Source organism: Pelecanus crispus, chromosome 8 (assembly GCF_030463565.1).
Source record: "Pelecanus crispus isolate bPelCri1 chromosome 8, bPelCri1.pri, whole genome shotgun sequence".
NCBI classification, from domain to species: Eukaryota; Metazoa; Chordata; class Aves; order Pelecaniformes; family Pelecanidae; genus Pelecanus; species Pelecanus crispus.
This window is the reverse complement of record NC_134650.1, coordinates 19597376-19615659: the sequence shown is the minus strand read 5'-3', so window position 1 is coordinate 19615659 and position 18284 is coordinate 19597376. Positions and strand designations below refer to the sequence as shown.

The 18284-nt window shown below is 42.6% G+C and overlaps 1 protein-coding gene across 3 annotated transcripts; it reads right to left on the bottom strand.

Moving 5' to 3' along the window:
• Positions 1-601: 601 nt before the first annotated feature.
• Positions 602-14603, bottom strand: NPM1 (nucleophosmin 1). Of its 3 annotated transcripts, none has more exons than XM_075714912.1 (11): positions 14497-14603; positions 13673-13752; positions 10540-10659; positions 9637-9730; positions 8772-8875; positions 8183-8244; positions 7615-7669; positions 5922-6015; positions 4926-5020; positions 1935-2009; positions 602-960 (listed from the first exon to the last, which is right to left on the bottom strand). In XM_075714912.1, exons 1-11 carry the CDS (start codon positions 14558-14560, stop codon positions 922-924), a joined length of 882 nt encoding a protein of 293 aa, XP_075571027.1. In that variant the 5' UTR covers positions 14561-14603; the 3' UTR covers positions 602-921. The 3 variants fall into 3 exon arrangements, with proteins under 3 accessions (XP_075571027.1, XP_075571026.1, XP_075571028.1); XM_075714911.1 differs by having other exon boundaries at positions 4926-5027; positions 5926-6015; XM_075714913.1 differs by lacking the exon at positions 5922-6015 and having other exon boundaries at positions 4926-5027.
• Between the last annotated feature and the right edge of the window lie 3681 nt (positions 14604-18284).

Below are 18284 nucleotides of genomic sequence, written 5' to 3'. Positions count from 1 at the left end.
TAAGACTACCTGCCCATCTAAGCTTTTGGGATTTGCTGGAGATTAGCTCATCATTCCCAGGAATTTATCCACTGGCATTGACCTCCCTCAGTGAGCTCTTAGCATGCCCTACAGCATTCAAGCTAATTCTCTTCTCCACAAAACTGTTACAGGAGTCATTTCATGAGACAACCTCAGAGACTGTAGCCTCTCAGAGGAACAGCACAGCCAGCAATTCCCAAATCAAAAGTATTACATTTTACAAGTGGAGTCACAAGCCCTACCAACTCAGTTGTTAGGGAGAAACCATAAACCAAAGAGCAATGAAGCAGGTCAGAAACTGAGATGCAGGAAAGGCTGTTTTAGGCAATTATATAATTAGTGGTCACTTCCACACAAGAATAAAGTCCCACTTACCACTTAAGTCTTCTCACCAATCATCTGCTCAGTAGCTGTAAAGCTGTTTTTAAAGTTGACAACATAAATGAGACTATCTGATGTATACTTGGTAGAGAAGTAGCTAAAATACTTAGCAGTAGTTCCTATGAGAACTTTAAAGCCCTGTGATGTTCTGGGTTCAGAATGCAGACTACCCCCCAATCCATAAAAAAAGAAACAATAGTACTTTATTAAAATACTAAACTTTATTTTTTTTTCCACGTACATTTAGTCTCCCCACCATTTCCATTTGTCTGACCACCACCACCACCATGCCTTATCAAAACATTCCATACATACTTAAAATGAAGCTGAGGGTGGAGTCCCATCTTTAAAAACTAAACAGGCATTTTGGACAACACATTCTTGGCAAGGTAATCTGGATGACATTTATCAGACATGGTAAGGGAAAGCTCTTTCAGCATTTGTAAAAAGGACAGCCAAATAATGGTTACAGAAATAAGACTGCAGATTTTAATGAACTGTTTAAACTGTTTTCTTTTCTTACAGAGTCTGTCTCCACTGCCAGAGAGCTTGAATGACCTGGAAGTGTACACAAAAAGTTAGAAATTGAAATCCATTTTTCTAATTATTTTCCTTCTACTATCACCACTTACTACACAAAATATTGACATTAAATTACAACAGAAAAAACATTCTTTTCAGAGAAAAATCAAGTTGAAAGCAAGACATTAGGTCCTTCTGCTAGAAGACTTATTCACTCTAAGTCACAATAGTAAGAATTCAGTGAAGGTAAGTGAGAGGATGGGTGTGGACCAGCTAGGCAAATACTGGCTGAACTCTGCCTACCCTGGCTAATAGCAGACCAACTCCAGTAGCTGAGGCTAACTGCCTTTAAACATTCTTTCAAGAACCTATCAATTTGTCTATCAGACAAGTTTACTCTGAACCACTGAAGGAAGCAGGAAAGCATAAGGAATTCTGTCACTGGAAAAAGTTTTAACTTACAGGAATTTTGATAGGGAAATCTAAGACACATTTTAGCCTAGTATATGTTGAGTAATAACTAATTCAGAAACTTGCTTCCTGATACCACCTTTTGGCTTGCCCTCTTACAAGAGTTCAGTTGACTTTGGGAGAAAACGTTGCAAGAAAGCCATAATCTCAATCGCAAAACAGTTCCCCCTCCCAGACACCCTCCCCAACAAAAGGCTGAACAGCAGACTGGCCTAGGTGGCCAAATTCAGCAGCAAGGAAAACCACAGCTCATTTCCTTAGCCAATACAGTGCCAAAAGGAAAATTCTGTGGGTTTAGTAAGCAAGAGATAATTTACCAACCATATAAAAGCTGGAAAAATGTAATAAAATATTAGCTTTCCCATCTTAGCCAACTAAACCCTTAAAACCATTCCCATTTATATAATTTGAAGTATTGTTTGTGGTTTGTAACCCTTTGAAACAGTCCAAAGCTTGTAAAGATTAAGAAGTGGAAAAGAATCCTGAAGTCAGGTTATAAAAGTTTTTGGACTTTATCAAGTTCCAATAAATTCAGTTACCTTCTGGTCCTCCGTCCTGAAGCAATTCTTAACATAGTTGGCAAATTTGGGTTCCAGCTTAGGAAGGGAAGAACCCTATTTTGACAAAAGCAAACTTTAGTGTATGCAGGCCATTTAATGATTCCAATAAATAACTTTGAATACACATGGAATCTTAACTGAACTCACCATGCAACATCGCAAACCAATCTGCTTTTAAACCATTTAAAAAAGTTTGCTTCTCTACAGTACCCAGTTATTTCTTACAGGCGTGAGTGCCTACACACCAAAATGGCTGTACAAGCATCTTTGCTCATGCCCAAAAACAAAGGCAAGCATTCACCACTTAAAATAACCCTGTCTGTAGTCAATATTCATATGCTATTCAGGTAAACTAGAACTAATTCCATATTTATGAATTCTTAATACAGCACGCAACTGGAGACATTACTATGCTTCATGGTAGGGTTTTGACTTCAGCTCTCTAAAGCAAAAAATTAGCTGATCTCCCACCTAACCTTGAAGACTCATCCTAATACATCAGTTCTATGAATTTAAAATACTGTTCTAGAGACATTTGCTTGTATCTCTGAAATTGTCTTTGTACATACTCAAAGGTACAAAGCACATTCAGTAATTCATGGATCTAGGTTTATCTTCATGTCTTCTCCTATCTCCAGGCAAAATAATAGAGCACACTATTTTAAGAGACATCAGTTTACTTTCACATGCCCCATGAGTAATATTTTTCCCATTTTTCAGGTATATCAGTTGAAATATATCTAGCCAATTATGATAGTATACTTAGCTGCTACTTGGCACGCTGCAGAATACAGCAATTTTATCTTCAAAGGAAAGAAAGCTACATTAGAAATATCTGAAACTGCAATACTGCAACCAAAAAGCTTGGATGGGGACAATGTCTTACCCCTGGATTCTGTCAAGTACTGATGTTTTTCTATTAGCTTGTTGACATCTACTTACTACATATACCTAATACAGCAGTTCCACTCTGATAATTTAATAAAATAATAAAGTGATTTTTTTTTTAAAGCTGCTAACTTGCTGGCTATCAGCTAGAAGCATTGTTCTATATGGCAACACACAAACCCTTTGCTTCACTAAGGTATGCTCTAGCACCATCTTGGAAAACATTAAATTACACTGCCTGCTATTGCTTCTACATATTTGTGCTTCCACAGCATTTATCAGTAAAAACTCTTCAGCAACAGAAAGCATATTCTAAAGCTACCTGCCAGTTATCTGGTCTGCATGCTTCCCTCCATAGGGACATATGTCTACTGTAAGCAGCTCAGCCACTTCTGCTTACACTGCAGAAACAACACTAATCATGGCTCCTCTGAGTCATGCAAAAACACCCTAGCATCCACTGGCTCCAAGAGGTTAGTTTGACCTAGCAGAATTATACCATCCATCACTATCAGGTTCACAATTTAGGGATATGCATTTTGATCCTGATCACAATATGTCATCACTCACTCTGCATCGACTCTATATTGAAACACTTAGTCTTATTTTGCATTCCTGGGACAAGACTGCCTCAAAACATCAAAAATCTAAGCAGAAAATAATCCTAATTCTTTACATTACTTGACTGCCAGTGTAAGGGGGAAAAAGTTTATCATCTCAGACCAAACTAAAAAAAAAAGAAAACCAGAATTCTTCATAGCACAAACATCAGTGTAGGGTTTAGCCAAAAATAAGTCTCCAGTAAAGAATCTGGTTCAGTCACAAGTGAGCATATGATCTATAAGCATGCTCCTGAGATAGCAAAGTAAAACCAGAACTCTCATAGTCTAGATGTCAGGTCCTCAACTACCGCCTATTCTGCAGTACATACACATATAGAACTGCACCCCTAGCTAGAACACATTTCCAAACTTGACTCAAGGGGGAAGGAATTGCTATTACCTGCTATACTTTTGCCCAACCAACCTGTAACTAAAATGCAGTTTTCTTTTTTATACTTACATAGCAGCTAAGAATACTACTCATATGCATAACTGTGAAGTGGTAGTCAAAGCTGATAGCAACCAAAAGTTGAGTGACTGCCCTGTGACCTTCAAAAGGTGAAACATCCATTGAAGGGTGTATGGGGTTTGTGTGGCAAGGTTTTGGGAGCAGGGGGGCTATGGGGATGGCTTCTGCGAGAAGCTGCTAGAAGCTTCCCCTACATCAGACAGAGCAAATGCCAGCTGGCTCCAAGACAGACCCACCACTGGCCAAGGCCAAGCCCATCAGCGACAGTGGGACAGTGGTAGTGCCTCTGGATAACGTATTTAAGAATGGGGGGGAGGGGCGGGGCAGCAAAAACCCAACAGTAATTGCCAAGTGATCTCTCCCTGTCCTTATATCGACCCACAAGCTTTTCATGTATTTTCTCTCCCCTGTCGAGAAGGGGAGTGATAGAGCAGCGTTGGTGGGGAGACTCAATTAACCCCAGATCTCCAGTTCAGAAAGCAAATGCTTTCAGGTCTTCATTGATCCACTAATGCATATCACAAGCACCTATCTCCCCCTTCTGGAAGTTATGAAGCCTTACAAGCCACTGGATAGCCAAGTTGGATATTGCCTTAATACCAAGCAATTCCAAGCACGTGAAGAACTCTGCTTTACTCTAGTTGCCTAAAATAAAATGTGTACACTACTTAAGACAACTTTAGAATAAATATCACCCAAAGTTTGTTGCTTTGTTTATTGTTGCGTTTTTTTCAAGAAAATTTAACTGACACAGTTCCCCAAGAAATACCAAATTACTAAACACCACTACTGGAGGAATACAAAAACAAAGTAGGTGTTTCTGTTTCTCAAGAGCACAGAGGCTTCTTTTTGTCCCAAATGAGTTTTCATTTCTCTGAGCTTCAACATCAACATATTCTGATAATATAGTACAGCAGTCACATGTAACCAGTTCTTAAAAAACACCCAATTCTTCTGATCTGTGGAAGTGTAAAAATAAGGCTAACAAACCTAAAGTTTCCAAAAACTCACCTTATCTACGGACGCTTGCATTTTTGCTTTAATCTCCTCTAATGACAGAGGGACTTTTGGTGTTTTTGGAGTTAGAGATTTATCCTTCTTGGAATCTGGAGTCTGAAAATTATTCATTTTGTTAGGAACGTGCACATAAAGCTGCTAAGTATACAAGATCAAGTTTTCTAAAACCAAGAATGTTAAAACCTACTGCAGAATTTATACAGAACAGGAGAGCTAGCTATCACATAGATACTTCAGATAGCTTTCAGAAAGTCACAGAAGTTAAATTTGTGCTTCCAACACATTCCTCAGACAAGGCAAAGAACAACATTTAAGTTTGTAGTTACTATAGTTAGCATAGCTAGTATCTTACACTTCTGGGCAGGTGCCTACACAGCTTTCTCCCAACACAAATGAAACTGAAAATAGCCCAAATATTCAGTGATTTAGAGTTTACTCCATAACTACAGCCAGATTAGGTCATGCTTTAAAAGGCACACATCTGCACTGCTCTTCAGATGCTTTCCTGCTGTCTACCCATCCCACACTGATTTCTATATCAACTTTCCTTGCATGCATGTTTGAGTACATGCAGCAAGGAAAAGCTGCATAAGGAAGGTTGAAAGCTACGCAGCAACTGAACAAGAAAAACTGTTAATTCTCAAACACATCAGTTAAGTGAGGCTCCCTTATTAGCAGCAGCCTCCTGTTGTACTGCAGTGGCAACACAGTACAAGCAGCTACACAAAAAACACAGACTTGTATTTTAAACTATGGGATCACCAATACTCACAAGGGACAGCATGTCTGATTTCAAATCTTGGCTGTTACAGTTATATATTGATCACTAAAGAGTTTCACAGGGCAACAGGAAGCAATGAACAGTATCCCCAGCATGCTTCATACTAAGACAAAAACCTAACTCAATGGTTAGTACATTATTTAAAGCTACCATTAGGCAAGAAAACTAGCTTCCACACTGAAACAAATATATTACTCATTTATCTTCACTCACTTTTGATTTAGATGCTGGTGTGGACGGCTTAGAGTCTTTTCCATTTTGCTTTGCTTTCTGCATATTTTTTCCTGAAGCCTCACGGACAGGCTGAAAAGAAAGCACTTAAGTTCATTTGCCATGAAAAACTGCTAGTAAATGTTAAGCTTGTTACTGTAATACTCAAGACTTGGTGACAAATACATACTATTTAACATCAAGCAAAAAAAGCATTCTCATTGCCCATGCAACATGATCAGCATCCATTTTTTAAGCAAAAAGCACATACACTACAGGAACTCAAATGAAAAACTGTTGGTGCAGCACAATACATAACATAAACAAGATAAAGTTTTGTTATGATGCCATACAACTATGTGGGACCTCCACTACATTTTCCTTATGTATTACACCTTTCCTTATATATTACCATGCAGACTTCTGGGGGCAGATAGTGCGTAAGACTAATTCTAGACGGCACTGCAATTCCAAGGTCTGACTCAGTGCGACTTGGTTTTTGTAACACAACCGTTACCTCTTGTTTGGCATATCACACAAATATCTGGGATGTGCATGGGTAATACCACATGTATATTTAAGAATTAGATTCTAATATTCCTATATAAATCAAGTGACCATTTTCTTCAGCCACACTAGATTTGATTAGATAGTAGGAAATCTGCAGTTCAGATTGTCTTTACCAGGCCTTAAACTATTCTGCACTATCACCTATAGAAATTCATTCAGGCAGAACAACATACAGCTAAGTAAAACATTAAATGTTTGCTTCTAAACAGCAGATACACAAATTCAGAGTACACAAGCTCAAATAAATTACTACCTTCTTCTGGAGTTGCCAAGTTGTCTTACAATTTATTATACCACCAGATGGCACTCAAGGGCTGATCTACTTTCACATTCAAGCACTTGGCTGCCTGAACCGAACCTTTTCCAATGGGCTCACACTTTTTATTGAAAGTTAGGTTGCTATGAAGACCTTTTTCACACCATGCAGGACTAACTGAAATGGCAAAGCACAACCCACATCTTTGAGGAGGATTCTGCTTGCTGCCCAATAGCCATAAATGAAATCATACCAGTCTGACAACTGTACATGTGCATATGCATGCTATTAAGAACTCAGCCACCCCTGCGCAGCAAAGTGAATGATGGATTGGATGCGCATTCACACTGAAGTGTTCTAATGTCCTATTACAATTTCTTTATACAGACTAAGCTAAATCAAAAGCATCCCATTCACACATTCCAAATAGCTGTGCTTAAACTCATTGATTTAAGAGACTATCTGCCCAATTACTGTCATCCCTTGGACTGATATCTAGTCCATTATAAATGAGAACACTGCACAAAAAAGGGGACACTTCAGTTTCTGCATTACAATAAATGCAGAATTCAAACCTTAACAGCTGTCTCACTTATGCAAACACAGCCTCCCCACACACACTCCTGCTCTAGGGGTCTTCATAAGAATCTTCAAAGATTACTCAAAATCAGAACCGTCAATTAACACCTATTAGTAAGTTAAGAGGTCTTAGCACTTGCTTCCCCTTTCTGCATAAACTTAGATGCAGATATTAAGTCCATCTGGTGTTATCACTCACTTCCTTTCAAGTTCATTAAACAGGCTGTTTAATCCTTCATGGTTGAAGAGGGTCACAACGTATGTGTGTATATATACATGGGACTTACTTTCTTCATTGGTGTTTTCATTTCTTCCTCATCATCCTCCAAGTCATCCTCATCACTACAATTAGAAGGGTAGTCACTCACCGTAACTCAAGATTCATACTCACAGCTTTAACCACATTAGGAATGTCTTCCCCCTCCCCCCCAATAAAACGTGTTATTCATGATGGAAGCAAGTAATCTTCCCAAGTCTACCTTATACCTTGTTTTAACACATGGCAAGGTGTTAGGCCAAATACTGTTACACCTGTTAAAGCAGTTAAATGCATTCCCTTCTGCTTTAATACTGAAGGCTTGTATCTTAAGACTTCCACCACTATCAATAAAGAAATTCTAAATTTACTGAAAGTTAATGAATTAAATGAAACTAAGTTCTATAACCCAGTATGTCATAGTTGAATAACACTAATTTAGATTGCATCGTGAAGATAAACTTGAGGTACTTCAGCTTTTTTGTAGCCAAGATAAAAAAGTACCTTGCTCACTTAACATCCAGTTATGTCACATAATTCATATTCTGAAACAGTTAACCCTGTATTTCAAAATACATTATTAACACAAGAATACATACTCATCATCTTCCTCCTCATCTTCATCATCCTCCTCATCATCTTCTGATAATTTTGCTTTTTTCTTAGAAAAGATCAAGAATGTTAAGCATCAATACCATCCTGTTTTAATAAACAGCAACCTTGCTACAAAACAACTTGTGGCATAATTACAAGACTATCTTCCATCAGTTTAGCTAAAAACCAGCAAGTTACAGCTGCCAAGTCAAAAGCTACTGACAAATTCACAGCATGCTCTGGGCATATTAACCTTTCCTTCTACACTACAGAGCTTCAATCAGCATTTAAACTCTTGTAGTATGCATGTTTATACTAGAATCTCAGTTACTGTAGTGGACAAAACTTCCACATAAAAGAAGCCTTCATATTAGCCCCTCCAGCAAAGCTTTGGTAACTATCTGTACTTAAATACACTTCCATAGTTTAGTACTTGTCAAGACCCAAGTACAAAAAAAACTCCTTCCCCACAGATGTCAAGAGACCACATATTAAGGCATCATAGCAAGGCATCTAACTGCTTACTCCTAAAGGCCATGTTAACACCAAATCAGAAGAAAATTCCATAGACAAGCCGATCAGAAGTATATATACCTGTGGCGTTTTAGCTCCTCCTCCACTTGCTGGTCTCTTTGTTGAAGTGTTCACAATTTTTGTATCATCTTCCTCATCATCTGATTCTGGTTCTTCCTCTAATGCTGATAAAATGATGGCAATGTGTAAAAAACCCACCTCATTTAACAACAGTTAACAGTAACAAGACTGCTAGTAAGAAACAAACAGAACAGTATCACCCACAACTACATAGGCACAGTCTCAGTGAAGTGCTAAATTGATAGGAGGAAGCTTCCTACTAGCAACCCAACCACTGAGAGCATAAACTTTTCCAGTTGACTGTATGCAGATACTACTGCATAATACCAACCATACACTGCCTGTAATGTTCCTCACAGAAAAGAAGCCATATAGAGTCAAGAATAATTTTCTCCATTTCTAAGGAGACACATTTAAGAGAACTTCTAAAGAGAAATATCAGTTTCAAAGACAAGTCTACAAGGAGAAGGCTAGCCCTGGTTTAGTTTTTAGTGCAAACTCAAAACTATTTAATGGACAGTCTTCTCTCACTCTCAACTGATAAGCAGAAAGCTCACAGCTTTCTGCTGTGAGACACTAACACCAGGAACCTAACACGCATTTTTAAGGAGACAAATTAGAACTCAAACTGTAAGGCTGACAAACTCCCCTTATCCATACAAAACAAGAGGCAAGAAAAGGTATGTAAGCATTTCTCTGAACTCCTTTGTCCTACAGTTACCTCATGCTTCTGAGGACAGTGAATTAAAGATTTAGAGGGTCAGTATTAGAAAAAGCACTGCTTAAGATACCAGACACATCACTCAAGTTCTGTTGGTGCTGACAGGTAGCAAGATCACAGATTAGTAACCACAGTAACACATACCTACGAGATGTTGACCACTGACATAAACGGGCCCTGAACCACATTTCAACCTCAAGACCACCGGTGGTGTGATCTCAAAGCCACCTAATGAAACCTAAAGAAAAAAAGCATTGTTATTTACTCAAATATTAAAGGCAAAGTGTGCTTAACAATTAATTCAAATTAAAACCAAGAGCACCAACATCTGTAGACTCCAAGGCTAATAAAGTTACCCCAAGTTTCCATCTGACAGAATATTCCAGAAGTGTTTAGTCAATTCAGGGTCAATACACCACAGTGGGGTTTACTATGCTCTCATTGCTTAAGTACACTTCTCAAAGCCAGACCAATCCACATTTGTTTCTACTCATCTTGGCAGCAATGCCAATTTGAACATTATCCATCACACCTGCCCCCAGCACTGTGCAGTTCTACTTGTAAAACATCAGCAACACTGATTCAAATTACATTCTAGATGGCAGGAATGACAAGTAGAGTGCCCTTAAATCAAGAAAAGGTAACAGCTATCTTTAGAATCTCTCAAAGAGCTTGGGACCTGCAGAAAAACTAGATTTTTCTCATCCCAGGCTGAAAGAAAGCAACACAAGATATAGATGCATCTGCTTGCAAACACACGCATTTGTATACATAGAGATGACATGCATAATTACTATCACTTCTTTAAAAAACGCGTGATTTGAACAAAAGTCTACCATCCCCAGATGACTAGATTACATCTACTAAGCACAAAAAGAATATTCCTATTTAGCTTGTATTTACTACACATGCCAAAACCGACACTTGTCTGAACCCACTGACCCCTATGCAGTTTCACTAAAATTCAGTCAACCAAAACCTTTTCTAACTTGTCTTTCTCACCTAAGGCCAAATTCATAGTAGATTTTTCCAAGTTCCTGTACTTACCGTAGGCTGCACTGACATTTTCAGAGATGCCAGTACTACTTTAACAGGGTTGCCTTCATAGTCCAATGCTTCTGCTTCTACAACATGTAATTCGTCTTTGGCTCCAGCCCCTAAAGTAACCTGTGAAGTAAAGAACAGTGCACATTCCAAGAATCTTCCCAAATATTCTGTTAAACTCCATTCACTGTTCTGAATCTCTTAAGACAGAAGTTCATATTTCTGACTGCTAATAATTCAGCTGCACTCCTCACCAAGCCAATATCCTCTTTCCCTGTAACACCTGCACTTGCCAGGTGCAACTCAAGGCATGTATTTTGATGAGTGAGAAGTAGACCTTTTGCTACTGGATTATTACATTGAAATGGGTCAGTGACAAGTCCAGTCAGCACTGAAGCTGGCCCAAGGAAGAAGTACAAACACATGCCTAGAGGAAGGAGAACAACTGCTGTTACTACTCCAGAATCACAGCCTTTAGCTTTCCCCTTCCTGCCACATTTCATCTGCCAACTGCTTAACTATCACACTACACACTTTTTGCTTACTTGACATTCAATAAGGAGTTAAGTCTTAACAACTGCTCTGTTCAGTACTGTCATTTATGCATATGCCTTCTGCATTAATTCACCAAGGACTGAGAGCTGCCGTCCCAGAGCATTTCAGAACTCAAGCGCCTGGATTCCTTACACTAGGTGTAAGTCTGGCACTTTCTGAACATTCAAAAATCATAGCTGCAGGGAGGTAAACGATCAAAACATGGGACAGGCCTGAAATTCCAGTTCTCTGAACCTCTGACATCTGAGGCAGGATTGCATGCAAGAGATGTGAAAACGAAGAATCTCTTGAAGTACTACAATTATCCCGAGACAAATGAACAAGGCTCTCTGTTTCCTTTCCCAATGCCCATGAAAAGAAAGCTTTCCACCCTCCATGGAAGATACAAGTGTAAACACTTCAGGCAGAGGCATACAACTCAAATTTCCATTCTCCAAGAGCCGAGTTTGAGGCAGGTTATAATGATCCAGACTACATGTATCAGACTGAATGCTGAGACATAGGATATAGGATTTACTACTCCTGGCAAGTTTTGTTACTGTAAATTTAAAGAGGTGAAATTGCTAATCTGATCTCACCTCTCAAATAGGTTAGCAAGAACACTGCATCATTCAGCTGGTGGGACTACCCACCACACCAAGAATTTAAGAGCATGCCCTCCACCCCAGTTACTCCTCTCATTCACACCAGTTCCAGCAATACTACAACACTTAATTATTTACTGAGTGTCTGGCAAGTATCCATTCACATGCTTGTAATTTCTACACTGAAGGAATGCATGCTGGCAGTAAGTAGGTAATGAAGCAGTGACCATTCCTCTTTATGTTCTCAGCTATCATTAGTAAGACATCTACAGACATACTCATGCCACTTTCTACCTCTACATTCATCAATCCTCCTTTCACTTTTATCCTTTTTTCTCCCCACCTATTTCTGTACCTCATACCCAAGCTCACTGCCACATCTGTGTCTTAATTGGCATGTGTCAGTCAATATTTATACATCTAGTCTTTTATCAGGTGCACAGATCAGTCACCAGGTATTTGCTATCACCACACTCTTACCTTCCATTAACTCCTTCCTCTACTTGTCAAGGCATTTTCTCATTGTAGCTATGTACAAGACCTTCCAAGCCTCTCAGACATTTCCAGTTTGTCATTTGTTATTTCAACCCCCATTTCTCCTGTATATCATCTTTTGTCTTTAAAAATACAAGTTATTAAATTAGACTTTTTTCCCCACAACCCTAAAAACTAAGTGCTGGTCAGCATCCAAACTGCTTCATCCCCCACGAAGAATGCACGGCATCAGAAGAGATGCTACAGGTAATTTTCCAAAACCAGGATCTTTGGATAAAGCCATATAACTCAAGTATCACTCAGTGACTAATTTCATCTGCATGACAAGCATTCAGATATAAGAACTATGCACATGAACTTGTCCTACACATACTTTACTGTTACGTTCTTCCCTCAAAGGCAATTCTAATTAAGAACAAATTAGTCACTGTCAAATCCAGGCTGTCATTTTCATAAAATGCAAGGACTGAATACACATGATTCACAAAACTGTAATGGCTATATTAAAGTGTTTTAAGTACCACTGTGAATAAATTTGGAGAGCATTATTATGCAAGTTTCCTGTCTAGCAATTCTGCTGTAGGAAGTAATCCACAATTGTAAGACTCTCTTGTTTCCAGGTATCATTAAGGTATCTCTTTGTATTTAAATAAAACACAGTAATAAACCATAGAGAAATGCTACAACTCTTCAATTCCCTTCCTGTTAAGTTGTGGCATATTATCTTTCTGCTAACCATAAGTAAGATGTTCAGCCCAGAACAAAAGCCTTGAAATATTGTGTCTTGCTTGATGTGGCAGCAGAAAGACCTAAGGACACATCTAAGAATTCTCAGTGTACAGATCCTGCTTTTCAGGAGCATCCTGCTCACCAAAGAGTCTGTTAGATGAATTATCTGAATGAAAGACAGCTTTTCCCAGTTACATCCCTTAGAGAAGGCAACACTAAGAACAATAAATCAAAACATACCTTTCCCCTGCCCCCCCATTTAGATTTAGTTATTAGTTGCTTATGGAAAAACAAGCACTGGAATGATGTTTGGGGAGTACACAGAAAAGCTTTTTCAAAATAAAGTTTCTAATAAAGTCTAAGATGTGCCCGTTCTTATACATTTATCCTCCCCCTGTGTTCCTGCAGCACCTGAGCTACTGCATTAGAGATGTCAGTGCATACGTTCTGGTCTTTAATTCCATTCAGTATGCGTTTATTAACCTACTGTGAATTCATTTTTAAACTTTTCCATACTTGCATTGCTTGCTGTAAATGACGAAACATGAGTGGATGCTTTAAACTTTTTTTCAATACAGCAAATATTTCAAGTGACACGGTATGCTCCACTCTCAGTAAGAAGAGCTTATTATTTAACAGACTCACATAAAACTCACTTAACACTAAAAAAACCAAGTTTAAGGAAATAAATGTACGTGTTAAAAAAACTTGCTTCTCACAACATCGCACACCGCTAATTAAAAATAAAATCTTAAAAACCAAACAATACTTGCCGTTCTCAGAGACAACTGATGCTCGTTTTCTTCATCATCTACCTTGAACTGATACTCTTTATCTGCTTTAAGCTCACAGCCTGTGAAAAGACAGTTACAAGCACGCCGTTTTACTCAGACGCATATATTTGCTAACCACTTAGTATTTTACAGCTTGCTCCTTCAGGGCTCTGTACTTGCACAGCAAACCAACAGCGCTCCAGGCGCACGAGAAACACGTGGGGTGGGGAAAATCCCCGGCGAGTCCGCGGCCTACTGCCGACCGCGGAGCGCCTACCGCGGTCCCTGCAAGCCCATCCGCCACAAGCCCATCCACGTCCAGCGCCCCCCGCGCTAGCCGGGGGTACGCCCTCCCCCGGGACGCCCGCTGTCGGCGGCCGGGCCTCCCCGGGGCCGGGGGGCAAGCAGGGCGCGCCGCGGCCTCGCCGCCCTCCACGTGCTCCGCCTCCCGCCGCAGCGCCATGTGCCCGCGGCCGCCGCTGCCCGGGCGCTCCGCGCGCGTCCCTAGGAACGGGCGGGGGGGGGGGGGGGCGGCGCGGCGAACAAAAGCGCGCCGGGCCGGGCCGGGCCGCCGCCACGTGCGAGCTGCGCGCCACGTGGGGCGCGCGCGGCGGCGGCGAAGGGCCGCCGCGCGCTCCCTGCCCCGCCAAGGCCCTCCCCGCCCCGCCGAGGCGCGGCACGAGGCCAGCAGCGGGCCGCGGCCCCCACGCGGGGCCCGCCGCCTCAGGGCCGCCGCCCGCGCGGCACCGAGGGCTGATGGAGCGGGGCGGAGGAGGGACCGGCAGCGGCGGGAGCGCGGGTCTGGGGGAGCGGCGGGCCGTTACCGAAGAGGAAGGTCTGGGGGCGCAGGGGGCCCATGCTCTCCATGTCCATGGCGCTGTCCTCCATCTTCTCGGCCTGCTCGCGCGGGAGGAGCGTGGCGGGATGCGGCGCTGCGGGCGGACGCGCACTAAAGGAAGCCCCGTCCCCGCCCACTCCCAGATATAGCCCGCGCGCTCTCGCGAGACCCGCGCCGCGGCTACGCCCCCTCCGCCCGCCGCGCCGCCTCCGCGCACGCGCCGCCCCGCCCCGCCGCCGCGCGCTCGCGCGGGGCGGGGGAGGTTGCGAGCGCGGCCCGTGGCGCCCGGCCGCGCGCGGGGGGCTGCGGCGATCGCAAAATGGAGGCGGCCGGGGCCGTCCCCGCACCCAGCGGGGCGGCTGCGGGCTCGCGGGGCCGGGCCGCCCGCGGGTGGCCGCTCTCTCACGCGTGGGGCCGGCGCGGCCTCCGCCAGCGGGCCTGGCGGGGGAAGGGCGGCGAGCGCCGCCCAGGCAGGTGCCCGCTTGCCGCTATAGCCTGAAGGGACCGGCCGGGCCGTGGCGTGAAATGGCTGTCGCGGGCGCGTACGGCTGCCGGGCGGGAAGGGCGCGACGCCGGGGGTTCCTGCGGCCCAGGGGAGGCGCAGCCTGGGCCCTGCGGGGCTGGCTGAGCCCCGCCGCCCTCCTCGGGTGCCTCCCCCGGCCGGCTGAGCGGAGGGCGCTGTCGAGGACGAGCCGCCCTGCTTGGAGGTGAGCTGGGCAGCCTGCCCCGGCCGCTGTGCCGGCAGCGGGGTGCCGCGGGCAGCCTCCCGCAGGAGGCTCTGTGCCCAGCACGGCTCACAGACCCCAGAGGCTCCGCCACCGCCCTCCAGGCCAGGGGCTCGCTGAGGTAGCAGCGAGCCAAAAGGCTCAGTGCCATCGCCAAAGTACCAAACCCTACTGAGAAATGGAGCACGGCCTTAGAGCTTCCAGACCTGAGCCACAGAGGAGCTTGAGCAGGGCGAGGAGCTGCACCTACCAGTGCTCCTCCACATAGAGGAAGGCCCTGTTGCAGCAAAACATACTCCCCCTATTCCTCTATTGTGCGTGCCACAAGCTGACCTTGTGAGCTTTGATTGAAAAAAAAGCAGCCCCTTTTCCTGTCTCCGTACCTATTAAGGTGAGCTGCCATTCTGAGTTACTGCTCCCCATGCCACTGGGCTCTGAGGACCAGGGAGCAGCAGTATCCTGGGAAACCCCCTTTCAGCTGGTATGTGATGGCCGTGAACTACTCTTTCGTGTGAATTGACACGTGGGGGCATCTGTGTTTCACAACAGAATTAAAAGATTTTTTTTTGCGCTGAGCGCCACAAGCCCTGAAAAGGCTTGCGTATGCATTAGTGCAGATAGTCCATCACTGGACCCGGGCAAGGCATACCTTCAAGTTACTGTTCCAGGCTGTCCTCACGTCCGGGGGCTGATCTGTAAGTTAGGTGTCTTTGATGCTATAAATTAGCTAATCTCAAGATTACTTTTGCCTGAACACCTGCTCTTCAAAAATACAAGTATATAGCCTCTTAACGCTCATGTCTCTCCATTAATTTGAAATGCGTAGCTTGTATTCATAATACCTGCATTCATATGCATAAAGTAAGAACATTCAATTCTGTTGCTGAAAATGAGACAAACTGAAACAAAAAAGAACTGACACAGTGGTAAAATGAATCTTACCTGTCAAAATGTGGCATTCACCTTCTTTCTCACTCTCCCACAAAGCTCACTCCTTTAAAAAACAGTATATACAGTTCCACAGTACATATACATTCATCTTATTTTCAAATGCAAAGTCTCCTATTTGCCAGATACAATTAGTTTTCCAAATACAAGGTTACTTGAGCCATGGGTTCACCCAGATACATCCCCCTACAATCCTGTTAACATTAAAGCAGATCGTTTATTGAGGTGTTGTCAAGTGGATTGCCACAGGCTAACTAAAATACAATAATAATAAAATTGACTTGTGTGTGAAAACAAAGTACAGGAATAAATAGTAGTGCAGCTTACCAGATGAGTGAGGACAGGAGATTTGGGCTGCTGTGAGCACCCTCTTTTAGAGTCAACAGGATAATTTTGGCTGGAAGGCACCTCTGGTCCAGCACCCTGCTCACCACAGCACCATCACAGGTCGTGCTGTGAGGGCTCCATCTCTGCAGTTTGAGCCAGTTAGCTATCGTGGTGCAATAACTAACCACTACTAATTACAGCTGATTTGGAAATGCTGATATGGGTTAAAATTAGTGGGGTTTTTTTCAATTTCTCTTTGCATCTTCCTACCAGCTCTTCTCTTTACTTAAATATGACACGCTTGTACCATGTGACAACAGTATTTCAGCAAAACCAGAAAAACTAACAATCTTCTTTTTTTTTCTTCCTTTGCATTCTATAGTAGAGACATTAATTTGCAACCTGTGTACCACTTGTATGGATAGAAATAACACCCTGATGGATGTCAAAGTCAAAAAAGAGGAGAGCAAAGCGATCACTTAAGCATCATGAACCACCCTTGCCATTTTCTCCACTTAAAATCTCCCTAGGAAACCAGAGAAGGAGCAGTGCTTATTTCATTTTCTAACCTTTGGTTTGGTTCATTTCTTAGTATCTTTAAGAAGCAATTACTTCCTACTTAATATAGGAAGAGTGGCAGTTTGGCAATGCATAACAGAGAAGATACACACAGGGATTCGTGAAGTGGCAGAGGCAGGCAAAACCACCAAGTGTGGTGGCTGGTGTCACTGGCAGAAAAAAGGCATCATTAGTTGATCAGACATCTCAGCCAAGAAGAGCTATAAAGGCGCAGATAAGATATTTGTTTGATTTGGCTTGAAAATGGGAACTAGCGTCAAAATTTAAAATGAAGTTTTGGCATCACCCTAATGACAAACAGACTGGAGTGGGAAGGTGAATACTACATGGTAATAGCAAAAGAGGCTGCAGCTGTTTGCATGTACATTTACCTGGTGTAACGCCAACAGGAGCACATGGCTGCTGGTCAAAACCACCCAAAAACCTGCTCCACGCAGCACTTAGCAGCTCACAAAGCAGACTACAGTTACAGCAGTCCACCCAGCGCTGTCAAAGGGGAACAGTACAGCCACAGCATGTTCTTGTGCGTACAGAGTCGCTTTTAATTCAATTACTGTCTTCCATTACTGAGGAAATAAATGTGGGAGGAAACAAAGCACAGACACAGTGAAGCAAAACAGGGGTAGGAAGTAGGAGATATACGCTCACTGCATCTCGTTTGGCTCCATAGGGCTTTAGAAGGGCTGTCATACATCATGACATTTATTATTTCTGTCATGTACTAGGATAAGAAGTCCATTACAATATCGATCATTTTACTCTGCTCAACTCTACACTATGTAATACTCAGCATAGCTGAAAGAGCTTACAAGTGATTTAGAAATAGCTGTACCGGGAGAATTGAGGAAGAAATCGGAGTCAACATGGTTTCCCTTAATGGAATTCTCTTTTTAGTAAGCTTTTACAAAACTTAGGAAATTGCATTTTAAACACAGTTAAAGCCACAGCACAGTTGCAGTCAAGCAATCAGAAGCTACAGACACAATAAAGATTTCCTATGCAATCTTAATTTACACAGTGACATAATGGCATAATCTTCAGCTGTGTTGCCCCATAGCTGTCAGATGACATATTCAGCAGGCTCCTCCTCCTTTCACCAGTCAATAGTTTCTGCCCCAATGAACTCAGGGCCAAAATCTTAAAAGGCATCAAAAGACTTACCTTTCCTTGATATCAAAGAGACCACTTGCAAACC